The sequence below is a fragment of the Myotis daubentonii genome, chromosome 13, assembly GCF_963259705.1.
Source record: "Myotis daubentonii chromosome 13, mMyoDau2.1, whole genome shotgun sequence".
Taxonomy (NCBI): Eukaryota; Metazoa; Chordata; class Mammalia; order Chiroptera; family Vespertilionidae; genus Myotis; species Myotis daubentonii.
In genome coordinates this window covers 24,068,920-24,093,113 of record NC_081852.1, presented here as the reverse complement: position 1 = coordinate 24,093,113, position 24,194 = coordinate 24,068,920, and the positions used below count along the sequence as shown (strand labels likewise).

The 24,194-nt window shown below is 40.7% G+C and overlaps 1 protein-coding gene across 9 annotated transcripts in view; it reads right to left on the bottom strand.

The window, feature by feature from the left end:
- Positions 1-24,194, bottom strand: part of HERC4 (HECT and RLD domain containing E3 ubiquitin protein ligase 4) — a 110,230-nt gene that overhangs the window by 41,642 nt on the left and 44,394 nt on the right. For all 9 annotated transcript variants that reach the window (XM_059662569.1, XM_059662561.1, XM_059662564.1 and 6 more), the window contains 8 exons: positions 23,409-23,500; positions 19,416-19,546; positions 12,592-12,752; positions 4,419-4,495; positions 4,012-4,136; positions 2,757-2,816; positions 2,533-2,644; positions 1,146-1,335 (listed from right to left, as the gene is read on the bottom strand). In XM_059662569.1, the coding sequence (XP_059518552.1) occupies positions 1,146-1,335; positions 2,533-2,644; positions 2,757-2,816; positions 4,012-4,136; positions 4,419-4,495; positions 12,592-12,752; positions 19,416-19,546; positions 23,409-23,500 (948 nt within the window). The remainder of the gene's footprint in view (positions 1-1,145; positions 1,336-2,532; positions 2,645-2,756; positions 2,817-4,011; positions 4,137-4,418; positions 4,496-12,591; positions 12,753-19,415; positions 19,547-23,408; positions 23,501-24,194) is intronic.

The window sequence follows — 24,194 nt, the reverse complement described above, 5'->3', positions numbered from 1 at the left end:
AGTTGAAATATTGTGAAACACCACCTTTAAAAGGCAAGGTGCTCCAGAAAATCAAATACAGAAGTTGAACAATAAAAAATATAATGTCTGTCTTTTCCCACATTCACTATTTGTTGTTATTAATTACATATACCACAATCCTAAGAGGCAGACAGAAAGAATACAAAACTTCTGACAAAACAGAATAATACTCTTTTAAGTCCTTGCTTCACTCTTCTATTACTAGCTAATTCCTTAGGATTCCAAAATTCTATCCCTTACTTGTTGCTTCCTCTGCTCTTCAGCAGAAATTCTATAAATTCTTGTACTGATTTTATTACTTCCATATATCTCAGCTTCACATACCTAACAAATACTATTAGAAAGGAAAGCACTGGGTTAACTGTAGCAAGAAAACTATAACAGCCTGGAGATATAGATGAAATCTTTACAATTAGAAAAATTAAGATAAGAAAAATTGGCTGGCTGGTGTTGCTCAGTGGTTGAGCATCGACCCATGAACCAAGAGGTCACAGTTCGATTCCCAGTCAAGGCACTCGCCCAGGTTGCAGGATGGATCCCCAGTAGGGGGTATGCAGGAGGCAGCAGATCAATGATTTTTCTCTAATCAATGATGTTCCCATCTCTCTGAAATCAATAAAAACACATTTTTTAAAAAATTTTTAAAAATTTAGGCCAAAAAATATGAACAAAGAGAGAACTGTAAGATCAGATAAGCAGAATAATCTCATTTACATGCAGAGAAATAAGTCAAACATCAAGAAACTAGCAAGTGAGGAAAAGAATGCAAAGGGTTAACAGTTCAAGGAGGATTTAATATCATGTTTATTCAGTTTTAATTGTTCCTTCTCCTTTACTTTTTTAATAGTAAGATCACTCTTGAGGAGATGGGGGAGAGGAATATGAAAAACAACTTTTATCTTTCCTGATACTGTCTCTGCTACTGTGTTTGATCAAAATTTTAATATTTCCAACAACTTCAACAACTAGCATCAAATGACTAGAAAAAAAGGTTTATTTTTCCCTAAGACAATGTCAAATAAGCAGGGTAGAAATTTTCAAAGAGCAATGCAGTAAATAAGAAGTTCAGAGCATTTTCATTTAAAGAGAAGAGGTTATAAAAGAAAAAAAAATTAAATTCTTACCAAGTACTTTCAGTGGTGCCTTTTCTAAGTTCACAAGAGCTGTACCAAAGGGAATTGCTATTGTTGTAAAATTGTTGGAATCACTCATCAGGGGACATTCCGGTAGAGTAAGATAAAACCTCAATGCTTCAACATCAGGTAAGGAGCTAGTCAGTTTAGGAATCAGATTCTTTTCCAAACTAGCTGCCACCTATATTTTGACAAAAAGTAAAACCTACTTCATTTAAAATAAATGTATTTTCCAAACACATGAAAACAAAAAGATAATCTTATACTACAGCAAACATGAAATGGTGAAAGAAAAAAGTCTTGCAATGACTGAGTAAATGTACTTTGTAGCACAATAAAAATTAATGCCTAAGCATTGCTAAAAGAATTCTTGTATGAGTTTCATTAAATTCTCTTTCTACAGTTATATAAAGACTTAAACAACATGATAATGTTGAGCAATTAAGGGTCTGTGCCAGATGTCTGAAAAGATTTACAGATATTTGCCAGCTAAATTACAAATATCTTAATTTGTAATGAATTTATTGTATTTATATACAGTGGAACCTCGGTTCTGGAAGGCTGTCCAAAACACGATCTATTTGAAAACCGCATCATTTCCCCCCCCATTAGAAATAATGTAAAATGAATTCATTCCAGATACCCTGTTTTAACCTTTCTTCCATACAGTGTATGTCTAAAGCCCTGGTCAATCTATAAACTAACACTCTTTTCTTAAATTTACCGAACCAACCTCTACTATCCTTAAAGGAATCACTTTCAGAACTTGTTCCAGAGGTGTCTTCTGGGAAGTCAGCCTGCGGCATCTTTACTTTTTCATGTATCATTGCCTCTGAAATGCTGTCACTGGCTAATTGCTTTCCCTTTATCTAAATCAGCAACAGTTTTGTGTGTTTTTTTAACCTATTCAATTGCCTGTGATCACTGTTTCTTTAACACCCTTAGCAACACTAGCATTCATGATGTCCTCTTTATGTTTTAAAATTGTACTAATTGTCCATTTCACCAGTGACAAAAGCAAAAAGAAACAAACAAACACAAAAATATTCACAGAACAATTTCCTAAAATGTTAACAACGAGATGGTTAGCTGGTAAACTGACTTGCATGCTCTCCTTTGTAGACTGTGAGAAGTTTTGTTTAACAACTGCAACATTTTTTTCCGTGAACAACTTGAACAACTTGGAGAACTGAATTGTTCGAGATAAGAGACATTGGAGAACCGAGGTTTGACTGAATTTAATAAAACCATACAAAGGGCATCATAATGAAGAGTATGAAACTGTAAAGTTAATTAGGCTATAAACATAAAGTAACATGGAATAAAAAACTCAACAGGCTACATAATACAAATATGAGGCAATTAAAAAAAAACAAACCTGCTGAGCTATCTGAGGATAATCAGGTTGTATTAGTTTGTGGTATAAAAGCCTAGCAGCATTCATATCAACCCCTGAGAATCTGGTGCCTGTTCTATAGTGATCATCATTGCTATTAAAAAAAAAGAGAGAGAGAAAAATAATAAAATAAAACTTTAAAATTATTTCACTTATTTAATATAATAAACTTAAAAAATTCAGTATATCAAAGAATTGCCACTTACCTAACAGCTAAAAAACTTCCATTTAGACAACCAGAAGAAGAAAACGTTCTATCTATTTCACTAAAAAGGAATTTAAAAATAACAAAAATCACAAAATAAGAAATGTTTGCCTTTCTTTTTTAATAAAAATTAAAATAAATGTTTAATCTATTATTTAATTCTACATTCCTCTCATCAATACTTAATTAGAATAATCTGGACTTTATAAATTATTCAAGATTGATTAAAAAATACTTGATAAAGATATTACTACATATCCTTAAGTTTCTCAAACATTACTTTCATCTGATTCATTGAACAAATCTGATGTTCTTTTAAAAAAATTGTAGATGAAAACATGCACATTTAATTTTCTTAATTTCACACTCTGGTAAATCTAATCTGGGATGTTATTATTTGGGAAGCTTACACCAACACAACCTACAATTTGAAAAACTTTAAGTACTAAATAAGTTCATCTATAAGCAAAATATTCAAGAAAGTAATACTCAAATCTTCCTGGGAGTATAAAAGTTAAGACAGTTACCACTAGGAAGCTACAAGAAACACTTCAATCCTAATCCAAAAGTGGCTACATTTAATATTTAAGGTCATTTCATATATCATTATGTATATGAAAGAATTCTAACAAGTCTAAATGAAAGATCTCTTAAAATATCCGTTATTATAGAAATTCTAGACATTTTAACTTTTTTTTTTTTAATATATTTTATTGATTTTTTACAGAGAGGAAGGGAGAGAGATAGAGAGTTAGAAACATCGATCAGCTGCCTCCTGCACACCTCCTACTGGGGATGTGCCCGCAACCCAGGTACATGCCCTTGACCGGAATCGAACCTGGGACCTTTCAGTCCGCAAGCCGACGCTCTTTCCACTGAGCCAAACCGGTTTCGGCGACATTTTAACTTTTTTAAAAAAATATATATTTTATTGATTTTTTACAGAGAGGAAGGGAGAAGAAGAGGGATAGAGAGTTAGAAACATTGATGTGCTTCCTGCACACTCCCTACTGGGGATGTGCCCGGAACCAAGGTACATGCCCTTGACCGGAATCGAACCTGGGACCCTTCAGTCCGCAGGCCGATGCTCTATCCACTGAGCAAAACTGGTGAGGGCAACATTTTAACTTTTGTACACAAACAATTCAGTAAGTGATATTTAACAAAATATTAACTTAAATAAAAACTCCTAAGTACAGGTTTGCTCTACCACAAAGTTGGGAGCTTGTGCTGTGTAGGTAAAATGTCTTTCTTACTTGGCTATCTCCACAGGAAATCTTCCAGAGGGGTAGCTCAGCCATTTTTGAATCAGAGCTTCACTCACAGTCCAGATCTGCTTTGAAGGATCAGGACATCTGAAGTCATCTGGTGGCCCACCATTCTAAATTTTAAAACAAGCAGATTAGTCAGAGGGAGGAGATATTACATATAATTTAAACCTAGATATATAATCAAATATAGTATGTATAGTATTTGACTTTTTTAAAAACAGAAATATCTACTAAACACCTGAAACCAAAACTTCTTATATGAATCAGCAAAATTTTGTAAACTTGAGGAAAAAAATGTAAGGCAATTACTTTATAAAATATAAAGAACATTTATTGGTTGAAAAATTTCTTTAATTTCTTTGAGTTTAGTAATTATTTATGACTACTATTACCTGGGGATTAGAGTAATGTGAAAAGCTTTGATCTCCACCTGAGAAAATTCTTTTTACACAGAAATATTCTTCAGAGTCTGTGATAAAAATAAAATGTAAAAAAAGAAAAAAAAATCAGATTTATATCACATTTTTCAAAGCATCAAATATGCTACTGGATTTTCTCTTAATCATCTAACTTAATTAGACCTCCCATTCATGGACTCAATGATATAAAATATACTGGAATATTCTAATTGCTATGGAAATGAGGCTGACCAAGTACAAACATTAAATGATCCACAAGCATGAACAGCATTTGGTAAGTTTAGAAGTCTTTCTTTTGGCCTGCACACAAAAATGGTGTTTTCTAGTCTGTATCTTTTTTTTTTTTTTTTTAAGATAGTGGGGTAAGGGGAGGGGGGGGGTGAGAGAGAAAAAACACTGATGTCATATGTAATTAGTTGAGATCATAGACTAGGGTAGGCCCCTAATACAAGATGACCGGTGTCCTTATAAAGGAGGAAAACTGGGACATAGATATCCACACAGAAAAAATGCCATGTGAAGATGAAGGCAGAAATCTACTAGGCAAGGAATGCCAAAGACTGCCAGCAAACCACTAGAAGCCCGAAGAGACACATGGAACAGATTTTCCATTATAGCCCTCTGAAGGAAGCAATCCTGCCAATACCTTGATCTTGGATTTCTAGCCTCCAGAACTGTGAGTCAATACATTTTGTGTTGTTCAAGCCATTCAGTTTATATTTTGTTATAGCAGCCCTAACAAACTAATACAGGTGTCCAAAGTTTATACCTTTGCCCAGCTTTAAGGAAACACCTGGAAGTCCTTTGAATATGCTATCAAAAAGTGTTGTTTACCTATGTCCTTACAGCCACAACAGATTAAGTTTATGTTAACAATGTTAATACTGGGGGCTACAGACTTCACCTCTGGAGGGGTGGAGTAAATTAAATTCACATTTAACTAGTGTGTGTATGCTTCACACCTTTAGTATAGTGCAAAATAATTATCAACCTTTATACAGTGTGGGGCAAAAGTACGTTTACAGTTGTTAGTATGAAAAATAATACAATAATCTATACTAATAAAAGGGTAATATGCTAATTAGGCTGGACTTCCTTCCAGACAAAGCCATAGCAGCTGCAAGGGCTAAGGGCCAGCAGCTGCAGTGGCTGTGAGGGCAGGTCCAGCACCACGGTCCCTTTTGCAAAGGCCGCAGGAGAAAGTACTGCAGGAGAAGGTAGAAGGGAGAAGGCGGCACCAGGGGATAAGGGAGAAGGTGAGGAGGCCAGTGCCGTGGGAGAAGGGAGAAGGGAGAAGGGAGAAGGGAGAAGGGAGAAGGGAGAAGGTGGCAGTTAGGGGAATCAGGCAAGGAGGGAAGAGCAGTTATGGGAATCAGGTTGGCAGGGGAGAGCAGTTAGAGGGATCAGGTCAACAGGGGAGAGCAGTTAGGGGGATCAGGCCAACAGGGGAGAGCAGTTAGGCAGTTAGGGGGATCAGGTGGGCAGGGGAGAGCAGTTAGGCAGTTAGGGGGATCAGGCCAGTAGGGGAGAGCAGTTAGGGGGATCAGGCCGGCAGTTAGGGGGATCAGGCGATCAGGGGAAAGCAGTTAGGGAGATAAGGCCAATAGGAGAGAGCAGTTAGGGGTATCAGGCTGGCAGGAAAGAGCAGTTAGGGGAATCAGGCTGGCGGAGGAGAGCAGTTAGAGATGATCAGGCTGGCAGGGGAGCAGTTAGGGGCATCAGGCAGGCAGGAAGAGGCGGTTAGGAGCCAGTGGTTCCGGATTGCAAGAGGGATCCCAGATTGGAGAAGGTGCAGGCTGGGCTTAGGGCCCCCCCCCCACCCCCGTGCACAAATTTTGTGCACTGGGCCTCTAGTAATAAATAATAATACAAGAAAAAACTGTTTTGTGTACTCACAATTATAAACCTATTTTTGCCCCACCCTGTAGATATGCAATATATATAAATATATAGTGTTGTAAAAGATACATAACAAAATTTAGCATTTTAACTATTTTATGTATTTACTAGAGGCCCGGTGCACGAAATTCAGGCACTCAGGGGGTCTCTCAGCCCAGCCTGCGCCCTCTTGCAGTCTGGGAGACCTCGGGGGTTGTCTGACGGCTTAGGTCCACTCCCCTAAGCCATCAATCGGACATCCTTAGCACTGCTGTGGAGGTGGGAGAGGCTCCTGCCACCACTACTGCACTCGCCAGCTATGAGCCTGGCTTCTGGCTGAACGGCGCTCCCCCTGTGGGTACATGCTGACCACCAGGGGGCAGCTCCTGCATTGAGTGTCTGCCCCCTGGTGGTCAGTGCGCGTCATAGCAACCGTTCATTCCGCCGTTTGGTTGATTTGCGTATTAGCCTTTTATTATATAGGACTAGAGGCCCGGTGCACAAAAATTTATGCACTCGGGGGGGGGGGGGTGTCCTTCAGCCCAGCCCGTGCCCCTTGGGGGATGTCCACCTGTCGACTTAGGCCCACTCCCCGGGGATCATGCCTAAGCTTGCAGTCAGACACCTTCTGGCAGCCTAGGAACCCTCGGGGGATGTCCAACTAAAGGCTTAGGCCCCTAAGGCATCGGGTCTAAACTGTTAGTTGGACATTCTTAGTGCTGCCACAGAGGTGGGAGAGGCTCCTGCCACGGAGGTGGGAGAGGCTCCTGCCACCACCACTGTGCTGGCCAGCCATGAGCCAGCTTCTGGCTGAGTGGCACTCCATATATAGAAGTGCACTGACCATCAGGGGGCAGCTCCTGCATTGAGCATCTGCCCCCTGGTGGCCAGTGTGCATCATAGCAACTGGTCATTCTGCCGTTCAGTCAATGTGCACATTAGCCTTTTATTATTATTATATAAGATGTCCCTATTTCCCCCCTTCTGCCTCCTCTACCCAGTTCTTGCTCCCCACTTCTCTCTGGCCATAACCATACTGTTGGCTGTGTCCATGGGTTATGCATATATTTTCTTTGGCTAATCCCTTCTTTAAATTCACTCCTTTAAATTTTTATTTTCAGATAAGTGCTTATAATTGCACTATCATGTATTTTCTATTATATCATTTAGAATTAAGATATTTTTTAATTGAACCCTTGTAAATTTTAGCACAATTTAATAAAGTATGCTAGAAGCAATTAGGAGATTTTTCATGTAATGCATACACATTTCAATTAATGTTTTATTAATTTTTAATTTTTTAATATTTGAATTTGAAATAATCTCATACATATGAAAAAAACACTATAAAATACGACAGCATATTATATGTACCCTTCACCCAATTTCTTAGGTGTCAATAATCTAAACATAACCATTATACAGCTAACAAAATTTGGAATATATTTTTCTTATAATCTCTTTGATGTTACTTAATCCATTTACTTTGTTTTTGTTAATCTTCACCCAAGAATATTTTCCCATTGAATTTTAGAGAGAGTGAAGGGAAAGGGAAAGACACATTGACTGGTTGCCTCCTGCACATGCTTTGATAGGGACTGGGGATCAAGCCAGCAACTGAGGTACATGCCCTTGACTGGAATCGAACCTGGGACCCTTCAGTCCACGGGCTAATGCTCTATCCACTGAGCAAAACAGGCTGCAACTTAATTCATTTACTTTTAATCTATGTGTCTTTATATTTAAAGTGGGTTTTGTTTTAGATTCACCCTCATAACCTGTCTTTTAATTGGTGCATTTATGCCACTGACTTTCAGAGTGCTACTGACAGAGTTACTACCATATGAGGCGGCTTCTGGGGCAGGCGTGCCTTGTCGCACCAGGACCTGCCAATCGGGTCCCGGGGTAGCAAGGCACGGCTGGCTGCTGGAGTTTCAGGGGCAGGCCTGCCTTGCCACCGGAGACCTGCTGATGGGGTCCCGGGCGGCTGGCCTGCCCTGGATGGTGGTGCGCTGGCAGTTCGTGCTGTCCCGCCCTGCCTGCAGTATCCAAATTAGCCGCCATCTTTGTTGGCGGTTAATTTACATATAACGCTGATTAGCCAATGAGAGGCATAGCAAAGGTATCGTCAATTACCATGTTTGTCTATTATTAGATAGGATCTTTAAAATTTTTATTTTTTGTTAATCCTAACCCAAGGATATTCCTACCATTAATTTTTAGAGAGAGAGGAAGGGAGGGGGAGAGACAGAGAGAGAGAAACATTCAAGTGGAAACATCTATTGGTTACCTCCTGCATGTGCCTGCAACCAAGGCATGTGCCCTTGAAGGGAATCGAATCTGTGATCCTTCAGTCCAAGGTCCCATTTTAACTATTTTAAAGTGTACAATTAAGTAGCCTTAAGCACACTTAAAATCTTGCGCAGCTATCACCATGGTTCATCTCCCAAATGTTCTTATCATCCTAGACATTTTGTACCCTTTTAAACAATAACTCTTCATTCTCCTCCTCCCCTGGTAACCTCTATACTATTTCCTGTTTCTATAAATTTCACTGTTCTAGATACCTCATATAAAAGAAATCATGATATTTGTCCATTTGTATCTTAACATGTTTTCAAGGTTCATTCATGTTGTTGCATAGACCAAAATTCCATTCCTTTTCATGACTGACTACTATTTGATTACATGTACATATCACATTTTTCATTCATTCATCTGTAGATGGACATTTGAATTGTTTGCACCTTTTGGCTACTGTGAACCAACTATATTTTTGATGAAACAAAATTGTAGCAAAATAACTAATTTTAAAACTCCATCTCCTTTCTCATTTTAATGCAAATAATTTCAAGGTATACATTTTCAATGGTGATAATATGCATTACTAACTAAGTTATATAAACGAAATACATGATTCTTTAAAATAGCCCTTCTGCTTGAAAATACAAAATCCTTATTTGTTTATTAGTGCCTTTTATGGAAGAAACTGATATGATAAAACACCAATATGCTGCTGAGGACACAAGAAAAAAAACACTACAACTGAAATAAATGTGTATTCCAAACCTAAGTAACCGGAAGAAAATGAAGCCACATTCTATATATAAAAATCAAACAGAAAACAAGAAAAGAGTATCACACCCTGATCTTTGCAAAATAGAAGCATAACTGAGATAGCCTTTTAGTTACCAAAAACAAACAAATAAATAAATAAGAATCTTCAAGGCTATTCATAATAAAAAGTTATAGACCTTTTCAAATTATACACATAACTGAATAAAGTCTCAACAAATTCAAGTCCCACAACTCTGAGAACAAGCCCAAAGAAAATCAGACATAGCTAAAATAAGAAAACAATTCTGAAGAATAGTTTATCATGGTAAGGGATATATATTATTTATAAACTAGAGGCCAGGTGCATGACATTTGTGCACTCAGTGGGGGTGTGGAGGGGTGCCCCTCAGCCTGGCCTGTGCCCTCTCCAATCTGCGACCCCTTGGGAAACAGGGCCTAAACTGGCAGTGAGACATCCCTCTCGAAATCCAAGACTGCTGGCTCCTAACTGCTCACCTGCCTGCCTGCCTGATTGCTCCTAACCACTCTGCCTGCCGGTCCACTCGCCTCCAACTGCCCCACCCTGCTGGGCTGCTCGTCCACAACTACCCACCCCAGTCAACCTGATCACCCCCAAATGCCCTCCCCTCATGGCCTGATGCCCCCAATCACCTCTGCCTCAGCACTGCTATATGGCTTTGTCCGGAGGTTTCCTGGAAAGTCTTCCAGTCTAATTGGCATATTACCCTTTTATTAATATACTAGAGGCCCGGTGCACAAAAATTTGTGCACTCGGGGGGAAGGGGGGTCCCTCAGCCCGGCCTGTGCCCTCTAGCAGTCTGGGACCCCTCGGGAGATAACCACCTGCTGGCTTAGGCCTGCTCCCAGGTGGCAGAGGGCAGGCCCAATCCCTAGGTGCAGCCCCTGGTCGGGCTCAGAGCAGGGCCGATTAGGGAGTTGGGGCGCCGCCCCCTGTCATGCACAGAGCAGGGTGGATTGGGAGGTTGCGATGCCACCCTCAGTCACGCTCAGGGTAGGGCCGATTGGGGGATTGGGGCGCCGCCTGGTCACACTCAAGGCAGGGTCGATGGGGAGGTTGGGGTGCCGCCCCGTGTCACCCACAGAGCAGGGCCGATGGGCCCATGGGGGGGGGTTGGGGCGCCACACCCTGTCTCACACAGAGCAGGGCCGATCAGGGGGTTGGGGCGCTTTCCCCTGTCCCGAACAGAGCAGGGCGGATAGGGAGGTTGTGGCCCCACCCCGTCACACACAGAGCCGCAGGGCGATGAGAGGGTTTGGGCGCTGCCCCCTGTCACGCTGCTCCAGGGGCCAGGAGGCCTCGTGGCTCCGCTGATCCCGGTGCTGGGAGGCCTCACTGCTCCTCTAATCCCAGTGCTGGGAGGCCTCGCGGATCCGCTTGACACAGGGGCAGTGAGGTCTCAATGCTCAGCTGATCCCGGTGCTAAGAGGCCTCGCTGCTCCACTGATCCCGGTGCTGGGAGGCCTCGCGGCTCCGCTTGACACAGGGGCAGTGAGGCCTTGCTGCTCTGCTGATCCCGGTGCTGGGAGGCATATTACCCTTTTACTATATAGGATAGAGGCCTGGTGTACGGGTGGGGGCCGGCTGGTTTGCCCTGAAGGGTGTCCTGGATCATGGTGGGGGTCCCGCTTGGGTGCCTGGCCAGCCTGGGTGAGGGGATGATGGCTGTTTGCAGCTGGTCACACCCCCTTCAGGGTGGGGGTCCCCACTGGGGTGCCTAGCCAGCATGGATGAAGGGATGATGGCTGTTTGCAGCTGTTCACACCCTCTTCAGGGTGGGGGTCCCCCCTGGGGTGTCTGGCCAGTGTGGGTGAGGGGCTGAGGGCCATTTTCATGCTGGCGGGTGACTGAAGCTCCCAGCCTCTCTTTTTTTCCTTTTTTTTTTAATTCTGGGATTTATTTACCTTCTATGCCTGTCACTGGAGCTGAGAGCCGGCTTTAGCTGTGAGACCTCGGCTGCTGAAAGCAGGTTTCTGGGCTTTGTTTACCTTCTGTATTTGAAACTTTGTTGAGACTCCAGCTCTGAGATCCCGGCTGACTGAAAGCATGTTTCTGGGGTTTTGTTTAGGTTCTATATTTGCAACAATGTTTCTTAGAGTTGCAGCTCAGAACCCAGCTGCGGCAGGCAGGGAACCTTGGACACCTCCGTCACTGGAGCAAGCAAGCCTCCTGTTTGCGTCAATTGCCTGGCTGCCGGCCGCCATCTTGGTTGGCAGTTAATTTGCATATCGCCCTGATTAGCCGATGGGAAGGGTAGCGAAGTTATGGCTAATTACCATGTTTCTCTTTTATTAGATAGGATTATGCAACTTCAAAAAGGAAGAATATTCTGACATGTGCTGCAACATGGACAAACCTTAAGGAGATTATACTAAATTTATTTTTATTTTATTATTATTATTTTTAATATATTCTATTGATTTTTCACAGAAAAGAAGGGAGAGGGACAGAGAGTTAGAAACATCGATGAGAGAGATGGATCAGCTGCCTCCTGCACACCCCCCCACTGGAGATATGCCCACAACCAGGGCACACGCCCTTGACCGGAATCGAACCCAGGACCTTTGAGTCCGCAGGCCGACGCTCTATCCACTGAGCCAAACCGGTTCGGCTATGCTGAATTTATTAAATAAGCCAGGCACAAAAAGACAAATACTACATGGTTAGACTCATCCAAGGTACCAAGATCAAGTCAAATTCTTATAGACAGAATGCTGAATATAGGGGATGCCAAGCTGGTGGGAGGAGTAAATGGGGAGAGTGTTTAATGAATGAGTTTTAATTTTCAAAGATGAAAAGAGTTCGAGAACGGCTGCGTAACCATGTGAATATACTTAAAAATACACTAAAAAATCGTTATGTTATACAAATTTTGTTATGTGTATTTTAAAACTAAAAATAAAAAACAAAAGTATTCCTTTCCACTTTTATCTAGCCACCAGCTAGTTCCCATATGTCCAAGTCTCTGAAACGACTTTTTATCACTTTATTTATCCCAAGTTCCCTTATGCATATACGCAAATATAAACAAACTAAGCAACCATACAGATTGTTTAGTGTCTGATTTTCACTAAACAATGTATCTTGAATTCTTTCATTTAAAACAGAAAACTTTATGATTTAAGAGCAACATTTTAACAATTACTCTAATGTGTGTGTAACAGAACTTACCAACATCTGGTAGACACTGTCCATTATAAGGGCACCAATTTCCTTTCACAGTAAAAGGACTTTTCCTGTTGCTTGTTGAACCGGTTCCTAGCTGGCCGTTCCCACCAAGTCCAAAGGAATAAATTCGTCCTGATGAAGGAACAAAAGCAGAAGTGTGCTGCCTAGAGTAAAAGATAGAAAACCTCAGACTTAATGTTACCTTCTAAACAATTTACATTTAGAAAAGCACAGCAAAGATTAAGGATATTTTTCTTCAACAATAAATTAATAAAGCCATTACAGTTCTAACATATTCTGTAAGGTATTTATTAATAGCCTCTTCTACACTAATTAATTTTGTACCACACAGGTAGGTTGCATAACCATATAACAGATCCTCAAAAGAGAAAGCAAAAATTGACATACTAAAAGCAGAAATTCAAACTAGTCAAATAGTGTAGGGCACCGTACCATTCCCGTTTCAGGAACTAATTTTAAAAGTGAGAAGATAAAAACAAACACATGGAAGATCTGAACAATGTTAACAAACAAACACTTCACATAATGGGCATACAGGGTAGGGCAAAAGTAGGTTTACAGTTGTGAGTATACAAAAGAGTTTTCTTGTTTTATTTATTAACTAGAGGCCCAGTGCACAAAATTCATGCATGGGGGGGGGGGGTTCCCCTCAGCCTGGCCTGCACCCTCTCCAATCCGGGACCCCTCAGCTGATGTCCGACTGCCGGGATTGAGTCTAAACTGGCAGTAGGACATCCCTTTCCTAATCTGGGACTGCTGGCTCCTATGTGCTCACCTGCCTGCCTTTCTGATCACCCCTAAGCACTCTGTCTGCTCCCCTGCTTGCCCTTAACTGCCCTTTCCTGATGGCCTGGTCGCCCCTAACTGCCTCTGCCTCGGCCCCTGCCACTGTGGCTTTGTCTGGAAGGACATCTGGTCTAATTAGTATATTACCCCTTTATTAGTATATACTATGGGTCCGGTGCACAAAGATTTGTGCGGGGGGGTGGGGGGGAGGGGAGGGTGCTCAGCTCGACCTGCACCCTCTCCAATCTGGGAGCCCTCAGGGGAGCCCTCTCCAATCCGGGAGATTCTGTCTGTCTTTGCAATCATATGAGGGAATTGTCTGAGGACCCCCCCCCCACCCCCAACCCAGTTTGGTTTGTTGCTCACAGAATAGAGGCATTTTTTTTCTTTGTTTCATTGGTGGAGATTTCCTGGAAATTTTGGGATAACTTCCCTTTAACTTTTCTTAAGACACTCTGATTTTACTTATGTCTCTCATCTTTGCTTTCCCTCCATCCCCCACTGCAACAGTAACCTGCTCCAGGCTCACTTTGCTCTAGTATCTAGGAAATCTGCCACCAGAACTATGATTCCCAGCATTCCTGGTGCTCCCCACACTGGGAGCGACTGAGGGAGCCATGGCCCCCCACACCTCTGGCTCTCCTGCTCTGCTCTCCACCAGGCAACTGAGGGAGCCACGTCCCCCCAAGGGAGCAACTGAAGGAGTCACATCCCCACAAGCTGACAGCTCTCCCTCAGTGCCTGTGTATGCAAATTAACCTACCATTTTGTTGGGTTAATTTGCATATTCACCCAGACTGGCTGGTGAGTGTAGTGAAGGGACAGTCAATTTACATGTCTCTCTTTTATTATATAGTATTAGTAGCCCGGTGCACGAAATTTGTGCACTGGGATGGGGGGGGGGTGTCCCTCAGTCTGGCCTTCACCCTCTCTAATCTGAGACCCCTCAGGGAATGTCCAACTACCTGTTTGTGCTCACACTTTTAACAGATAACAGCTCTATTGTTGTTTCTTTCTTATGCTTAAAACCATTGGAACTAGTAGGTATTCAAAGTGTGTATACATTTTGGGGGACACCCTGTATATCTCTAGTCAGCAGTGAAAGAAACCAACGGCAGATTTGGAACCCCCAGACAGGAAACCTCGCTCACTCCCCACGTCTCCCCACTTCACTTTCCACCTTTGTGGGCAGCAGGAGAATCAACGTTTTCTCTCATTAATTCGGAAAAGCATGTCCTGTCACCCACTGCCCGGCAGGAGTGCGCTAGGCCCCAAGCAAGCGAGGCTCAGTCAGGGCAGCCTTCGCTCATGGATGCTGGCACCCAAAGTACACATTCCTCCTCTACAGTCACCCCGACTATCCCACTGTTTCACTGAGAGGACGGAATTCCTCTCCGCCTCTGGGTTCTTGATCTTGAATGCTGACCGAAGGCACCTCAGCGAGGGCTGCCCGTGCCCGCCTGGTGTGTCTGTCTGCATCTGCTCCCGCCACAGCACCTGCATTAACCCCCTAGAGGCGATCTCGTAGCTGCACTGGCCTCCGTGGGAACAGGGCATCACCACTCCGCCCTCTCACTGTCATCTCACAGGTGCCCACTCTCAGCACCCAGAACACCCAGGCACTCTCCAAAGGACATGAGCACATCAGAGGGGATGTGTGCACATCCTGTGGGGGTGTTAGGCATGCCGGGTTGATGGAAGTGCGGTGGAGAGGCGGGTGCATGCCTTGGTTTGCAACTGTTGCAGGCGCAGGAGGGTGACAGTGTGCTGGGGGATGTTCGCACGACGGGGGGATGTGCACACCGGAGGCCTCTGGCTTTGCAGATCCGCAAACCCCCGTGGTGCGGCCAGGAGGACGTCAGTCTGGCCCGCCACAGTGGCTGTCCCTGCAACCCTGCACCTTCTGGGATAGGAGGTGGATCTTGTGCAGCCACTCCTGGGCGCTGATGCCCTGTAGGCGCTACTTCAGCTCAGCTTGCAGGCTCTGCTTGGCGCGCTCACAGCTGTCACCACTGCCAGGTGGGGAGTACAGGCCGCCCTCCGCCAGCCTGTCTCCCCTGTCCAGAGGCTCTCTGCGCTGCTCACCTGCCCAGTGTGACTGGGGCTGGGTGGAAGCCAGGCGTCCTGCCCAACCCCAGCTGATCCGCCCCTGTGCGAGCTGCCGCCCCGCCAGGAAGGGTCACGGATCCGGGTCCCGGGACCGCGGACAGCCTCAAGCACTGCCTCCCGCCCACCAGGGTCATAGATCCATGTCTTGGTCCCGTGGATAGCCTCAAGTGCTGCCCCCCGCCCGCCACGTCATGGATCCAGGTCCCAGACCGTGGACAGCATCAAGCGCTGCCCCCGTCCGCCAGGTCATGGATCCGGGTCCCGAACCGCGGACAGCCTTGCCCGCTGCCGCCTGCCTTCAGTATGCAAATTAGCCGCCATCTTGTTGCTTCAGGGTGGGGGTCCCCACTGGGGTGCCGGGCCATTCTGGGTGAGGGGCTGAGGGCTGTTTTTAGGCTGCCCACACCCCATTCAGGGTGGGGGTCCCCGTCCAGCCTGGATGAGGGGATGATGGCTGTTTGCAGCTGGTCACACCCCCTTCAGGGTGGGGGTCCCCACTGGGGTGCCTGGCAAGTCTGGGTGAGGACCGTTTTCAGGCTGGCGGGCAACTGAAGCTCCCAACTCTTTTTTTTTTCTTTTTTCTTTTTTTTTAATTCTGGGATTCATTTACCTTCTCTGGCTGTCACTGGAGCTGAGAGCCGGCTTTAGCTCTGAGGCCCGGCTGCAGCTCTGACACCTCAGCTGCTGAAAGCAGGGATCTGGGTTTGTTCTATAATTGAAACACTGTTGTGATCCTGCTGGCTGAAGCCCGGCTGGCCGAAAGCAGGTTTCTGGGTTTTGTTTAACTTCTATAATTGCAACATTGTTTCTTAGAGTGCAAGCTCAGAGGCTGGCAGCGGCAGGCAGGGAACCTTGGCTTCCTCCATCACTGGAGCAAGCAAGCCTCTTGTTCGCTTCAGCTGCCTGGCTGCCGGCCGCCATCTTGGTTGGCAGTTAATTTGCATATCGCCCTGATTAGCCAATGGGACGCGTTTCGGAGCTATGGTTAATTATCATGTTTGTCTATTATTATATAGGATTGCATTATTTCCCATACAAACAACTGTAAACCTATTTTTGCCCCACCCTGTATATAGAATACTGCATGCCACAATGAATGTACCAAAGACTGAAATGTATGCAAAATGAAAAACACAAAACATGGATCATGAAGTCCAAAAGAGGATACTTTGAAAAAAATTAATAAATTGGCAACACTTGGGAAATTAAAAAGAACATGAGGTTAAAAAGAACAAGAACAGATAATTTAAATAAAGGATATCACTATAGATCCCACAAACATTAAAAAAAAATTCTATGACAATAGTGCTAGGTAGATTAAAACAATAATCCCACTTCTTTATTACCCTGTAGTGTTGAACATGCACATTCTTGTCATGGTGGATGAGCACCATGTTTCTCCCCTACCTTAACTTTACGTTTGGCTATGTAATTTCTTTCTGGTCAATAAAATTTATTAAACGTGATGTAAGCAGATGCTTGAGATGTACATGTACAAGTGCCACCACCAAGATAATAAAATACAAGTAATATTGTTTAATAAGAGTAACATTAATAACTTAATATTGCCCTGGCTGGGTGGCTCAGTTGGTTGGAGCATTGTCCCATACACCAAAAGGCTGAGGGTTTAATTCCCAGTCAGGTTACATACCTAGGTTGTGGGTTTGATCCCTAGTTGGGGCTCATATAGGAAGCAACCAATTGATGTTTCTCTCTCTCTGACTCTCTAAATCAGAAAGGAATAAGTAAAATTATCTCTGTATAGTAGTGACTCAGTTGGCTGGGCATCATGTCATGCACCAAAAGGTTGCCAGTTTGATCCCCAGTGGAGGGCATGCAGGAAGTAGCCGATGGATATTTCGTTCTCACACTGATTATTTCTCTAGAACTCTCTCTGGCCCTTCCTCTCTCTTGAAAAAAAAAAAGTCAAAAATTTTTTAAAAAAGAATTAACTTAAGCAAAAAGGTAAAAGAATGAAAAACCACAAAATATTAGTAAAAAAATTATATAAATAAATGAAAAAACATCCCATATTCATGCATTAGAAAACTTAATATTGTTAAGATTTCAGTATTTCCCAAAGTGGTCTACAGATTCAATTCAATCCCTATAAATCATGAAAAGGCAAATTAAAATCATGATTAATACAACATATCCAAGAATTTAAAATTTTAAAAAGTCTGACAATACCAAATGGTGACAAAGATACTGTCAGGAATTCTCATGCAATACTAATGGGAATGTAAAATGGTATAACCACTTTGGTAAATAGAATGACATTAACTCGCAAAATTCAAGTTAAGTATCCTCTACAACCGAACAATTCTATTCTAGGTATTTACTATAGAAATACAAAGGTTTATGTATATCATATAATAAATGTTCAAAGCAACATTATTTGTAATTACCAATAACTGGAAACACCCAAATGCCCATTAATAATAGAATAAGTACATAATTATGTATGTTTATAATTAAATGAAACACAGCAATGAGACCTAATGATGAGGAGCCACAGCTACACACATATGGATAATCACGTAAGTACGATGTTAAAAAAAAAGTTCACCGAAGGTTACCTACAATGTGATTCCATGTATCTGAGGCTAACAGTTGGCAAAATTAAGCTATATTGCATAAGGATACACACACAGTGGAAAAAATTTAAGCTAAATGGTCAAATTGAGTTAACTCATCAAAGTACATTTACCCTCTTAGGAGATCTATCTACTATAAACCACCAAAGGTAAATATCAATTTTGAAGCTCTTTCATATATTCACTCCCAACAACTGGGAATCAGGAGATCTGTATTCTAATTCAATTTTCACCACTAACTAATCTTATGCATTAAATAATTAATTGGTCAATTCCCTCATTCTTTAAAAAACAAAAAAGGTGAAAACAAACAAAAAAAGATGGAACTACAGTTTCCCTTCAAAATTAGTGTTCTAGACAATAAATACAGTATCAACACGAATAAAAGAGGAAGATGCAAATTGACTGTACCTTCATGATACCCACCAGCCAATCAGGAGTATGCAAATCAATCCAACAAAGATGGCGGGTTAATTTGCATGCACAGGCATGGCTGGGGGTGGGGCGGGATGATGCAGGCCTTCTGCATCGCCCCAGCCGTTCCAGGCCTTTGGGCAGCATGGGAAGACAGAAAGGCGGCTACAGCCGGAGCGAAGGCAGTGCCAGATGCCAGGGGAAGGAAGGCCCATTCTTGCACGAATCTTCGTGCATCGGGCCTCTAGTTACATATATATTAATATCTTGCCTCAGATAAAGAAAGGTGAAATAATCAGTATAAAAGATGTTTTTCCTGTTACTATGACTCAACAGCAAATTAGGCATTTAGGGGAGAATATTTTTTAACCATAGCCTACTAGATTCCTGAACAACTCATTTTAAAAAATCCTACTTTCAGCTGGAAACTGCCACCTTCCATTAATTTGCAAAAATGATCAACATTAAGGGAAAGAAGAGAGGCATCCCAATATGTTCTCTAGGCCTTTTAGAAAATATGAAGTTGTTCCTTGTACACCCAAATTTATCAAAAAAAAAAAGAGGTGATATTGTAGACATCTAGGGAAGGGCATTGCTCTAATAAGTACTCTAAGAACTGAGACAGCTTCCTAAAACATGTGAAGGAAAACCATCCAAAATAAAAGTATGCCACAGGAAAAGGTTTTGGGGGGTTCAACTGAAACGCCAGCCTGCTCACCCATAAAGATTCACACTTAGTAAGAACCAATGGAAAGAAATGTGACCAGCTGGAACCTATTCCCTATGAATTTCATGGCATGAGAGGTGTCAAAAAAATAAAAGACTTCTTAACTGTTAAAAAACTTGCTAAATAATTGTATAATGTTAGAGAGACCAAAATACTCTTATATATTAGCTTACCTTCCACAAGCAATCTGAGTGACAATACTTCCCATAAGTTCAAAAACTTTCCTTGGGTTTATTTCATGACTAGTAGAATTATGACCCAACTGACCATACCCTCCAGCTCCAAAAGTAAACACTCCACCTTCCTAAAAAAGACAAAACCCATTATCATTAGAAGGTCTGATAAAAGTAAATCATCTTCAGGAAAATAAACTAATCTTAACTATGGAGTCAAATTTTTACTTTTATTATCTTCACAATTTAACAGATGATACCTGACTTTTTAAGGTAAAATATCCTAAAACGAACAGAGTTCCAGGTTCATGGCTATATATTTTCACATATTTTTAAAGTATTTAATTGTGTTCTTGCTATTATATTTAATTGAAGTCATCTCTGAAGAGATACTAATAGCTACTTTAGCAATGCCTTTCACTGTCATTATATTCTTGTTGAATTCCAAGTACACACCTATAAAATTTCACAAAACCATTAAAATGGTATCATCCTGTTTTCAAACAAGTTATACTTTTAACACAGAGTATATATAACCAGAGTGCACAAATACTGCTATTTCTAGCAGACAATATAAATGATCCTTAAAAATTTTAATAAAAAGGGGTGGGTGGAGGTGAAAGAGGATATAGGAGGGATAAATGATGATGAAAAAAATTATTATAAAATTTACAGCTGGATTAGAGGTTACTTACATAAAGTGATCTGTGATGGTAGCTTAACAAGCAAGCACAATTAATATTTTTCAATTGTTTTTCTTCATATTGTTGCCATATATATATATATATAAAATAATAATTTATCCTTTTTAACATTTAATAACCTAAGTATTGCCCTGACTAGTTGCTCAATGGTTAGAGCGTAGCCCACAGACTGAAGGGTCCATGGTTCAATTCCTGGTCAAGGACATGTACCTCACAGTTTCGGGTTTAATCCCCAGCCCCAAATGTGTGGAGGCAACCAAATGATGTGTCTCTTGCCTGTGGATGTTTCTCTTTCTCTCCCCACCCTCCTCCCTCCTTCCCACTCTGTCTGAAAAATCAATGGAAAAAATGTCCTTGGGTGAAGATAAAAATAAATAAATAGATAAATAAATAAAAACAATCTAAGTATTTATACATGTTGTTACATAAGAAAATTGATTTTTCTTTTTAAAACTTTTTGTCATGGAAAAATCTCAAATACACAAAATTAAAGACAAAAATAAACATGAAATGATATATAACCATCACTGCTTCAACAACTGGCAAAAGTTAGATACTTCTTTTTCTCAGATGCCCATTCCACAGTACTTTCGTAGTGCGCTTTAAAGCAAATTATGGGCCCTAGCCAGTTTGGCTCAATGGATAGAGTGCTGGCCTTTGGACCAAAGGGTCCTGGGTTCAATTCCAGTCAAGGGCACGTACCTTGGCTGCAGGCTTCTCCTCGGCCTGGGCCCTCCCTGGTCAGGGCTCGTGCAGGAGGTAACCAATCGATGTGTTTCTCTCACATCGATGTTTCTCTCTCTTTCCCTCTCTCTGAAAATCAATGGAAAAATATATCCTCAGGTGAGGATTAACAATAAAATAAAATAAAGCAAATTATGGGCCCAACCAGTGGTTCAGCATCAACCTAAGAATCAGGAGGTCACGGTTCGATTCCCAGTCAGGGTACATGTCTAGGTTGTGGGTTCAATCCCCAGTGTGAGGTGTGCAGAAGGTAGCTAATCAATAATTCTCTGTCATTATTGATGTTTCTATCTCTTTCTCCCTCTCCCTCCCTCTCTGAAATCAATAGAAATATATTTAAAGCAAAGTATGGTCACCAAACATTTCACATATAAATGTTTATGTATCTTCACTGGCTTAAACCTCTAACTGGTAAAAATATATATTACAATATTATTATCACATAAAGTTAATATTAATTTACTTTTCTGGATAGAAATAGTGTTAATTTTTATTAATGATTTTTATAACTGGTATTTTCCCAGTTTTATTCAGATATGATTTAATGTCCAAAAAAGTATGAAGTATATAATGGGGTTTGACATCTACAAACATTGTGAAATTACTACTAAGTTAATTAACAAATACATCACCTCACATACTTCTTTCTGTGTGTATGAATGCTTCAAATCTATTCTTAGCAAATTTCAATTATATAACATAGTATTATTAACTAGAGTCACCATGTTGTACACTGGATCCTCAGAACTTATTCATCTTGTAACTGAAAGTTTGTATCCTTTGTTCAACATCTTCCCATTTCCCCCAATCTCCTGACAAACACCATTCTACTGTTTCTCTTAATATAATTATTTTAAGATTCCACTTATAAATACATTGATGTAATGAACATGGGAGTGCAGTTATCTCTTTGAGATCCTGTTTTCATTTTCTTCAGATATAATTCCAGAAGTGGAATTGCTTGTTCTTCCAGTTCTATTTGTAATTTTTTGAGGAACCTCCATACTGTTTTCCATAATGGCTATGCAATTCACCTTCCAACCAACAACGTACAAGGGTTCTCCTTTCTTTACATCCTCCCCAATCTTTGCCCTTTGTGGGGATTTTTGATTATAGCCATCCTAAAAAATGTGAGGTGATAACTCATTGTGATTTTAATTTACATCCCCGATGACTGTGATGTTAACATTGATCACCTTTGCCTGTACCTATTGGCCAATTGTGTTCTTCTTTGGGAATATGTCTATTCAGGTCGTTCTCCATTTTTAAATTAGATTATTTTAAGCTATTGAGTTTTATGTGTTCCTTATATACTAGTATATTTAATATTAATCCTTATCAGATTTACAAATATTTTCCCCCATTTCATAGGTTGCCTTTTCATTTTGTTGACTGTTTCCTTTGCAGCGAAGGTTTTCTTTGGTTGATGTAGTCCCATTTGTTTTTATTTTTGCTTTTGATGCCTGCACTTTCGGTGTCGTACCAAGACTAATGTGTGAGAGATTCTCCCCATGTTTTCTTCCAGGAGTTTTTCAGTTTTAGGCCTCACATTTAAGTCCTTCTATTTTGAAATTCTATGAGTGGCATAAGACAGGGATCCAATTTTGTCTCTTACATGTAGATATCGTTTTGCAAACACCATTTATTAAAGACTATCTTTTGCCACTGTGTTCTTGGTGCCTTGTCAATGATTAGTTGACCATATATGTGTGGGTTTATTGCTGGGCTATCCTTTTTGATTGGTCTATGTGTCTGTTTTTATGTCAGTACAGTTGTTTTAATTACTACTTTTATATAATTTGAAACTAGGAAGTGTGATATCTCTAGCCTTTTCTTCATCAAGATTGTTTTGATTATTCTGGGACATTAGTGATTCCATACAAAGTCTTAAATTATCTGTTCTGTTTCCGCAAAAAAATGCTATAGGGATTGCACTGAATCTGTAGATCACTTTGAGTAGGGTAGATATTAAGAATATTATTTCTTCCAATCCAAGAATATGGGATATCTTTCCATTTATTCGTATCTTCTTCAATTTCTTTCATTGATGTCTTATGTAGTTTTCAGTGTACAAGTCTTTCACCTCGGTTAAATTTGTTCCCAAGTATTTTAATGTTTTTTCATGCTATTTTGAGTGATATTGCTTTCTTACTTGTTATATTTATAAGCCAAATGGGAGCTAAATTAAAGTTAGGCAGAACTATGCATGAGTGGGATAGATATACACAGCATGGTAAGCCTGACAAACTTAAAAGGAATTCTTTTATTCAAAATATTATTTAAGCAGTATTTCACACAAAGCTGAATAACTGAACAATATATATTATCATCATTTAACAGATAATAATTCACATTTCATAACATAGGACAAGTTTGGAAATTAAGGTAAACTGTTTTTGAGAATAATAATCTAGGTCCTTTTCCAAGATAAATTTTTTTTAGATATTGATAACACTCATTTTAATGTACATATTAGGAAAACATTTACTAATTATGAAATAACTTTTATGAGTAATAATAAAGAAGTTTTATAGGAGTACAATACCTTGGTTAGTGCAGCAGTATGATCTTCTCCACAACAAATATAAACTATTTTCTGAGTTCTTAGTGACTTTAGTAAATTAGGAACATACCTATCTGAAAATTCCAACAAGAGACATTAACAATATTTAATTAAAACTCTTCTACAGTGTTGCCTCTATAGCTTCCCATGCTCAGTGGACAGTGATGACTAAATAATTTCAACCACGATTCAATGATTTTTGCAATACAAGCCTACCAAGTTGGGTCCCTAGACCTATCTATTCTACTGTGATGAAGCAGGGATTTAAAAAGAGTAATTTAAGTGAACTGCTTAAACGCAAATCAGCAACCAAGGAATCAGAAAGCTATCTGACTGCTTCTAATACATACACATACTTTATATTCACCTACTGGTAATTAAACTCATAGGATATTTGAAAATTATACTTTCTGCAATTTTCAAGAAGAGATATAATGCCCTACCCTATTTTTCTTATGCAGAAAAAAAATTTTTTTTAATTATTTTTGAGAGTATTATTTGGTTATCATTACCAGTTGCTACTAGACCAACAACTCACTTTTGTTATTACAATTATGTTGAACTTTATGAACTCAGTTTCTGTATTTCAAGTATTAGCATTTGACCTAATGTAGTTAAGAAAAATCAATTCCAAGATACCAATTTGTTTCAAGTAGTTATAATTTTTTTAATTCAAAATGTTTATTTTCAAGACTCTAGCATTAATGTTAAAAGTGAAGCTCAAACTAAAGATTATTCCAGATTATTTTACTAATTCCTTGAAAATTT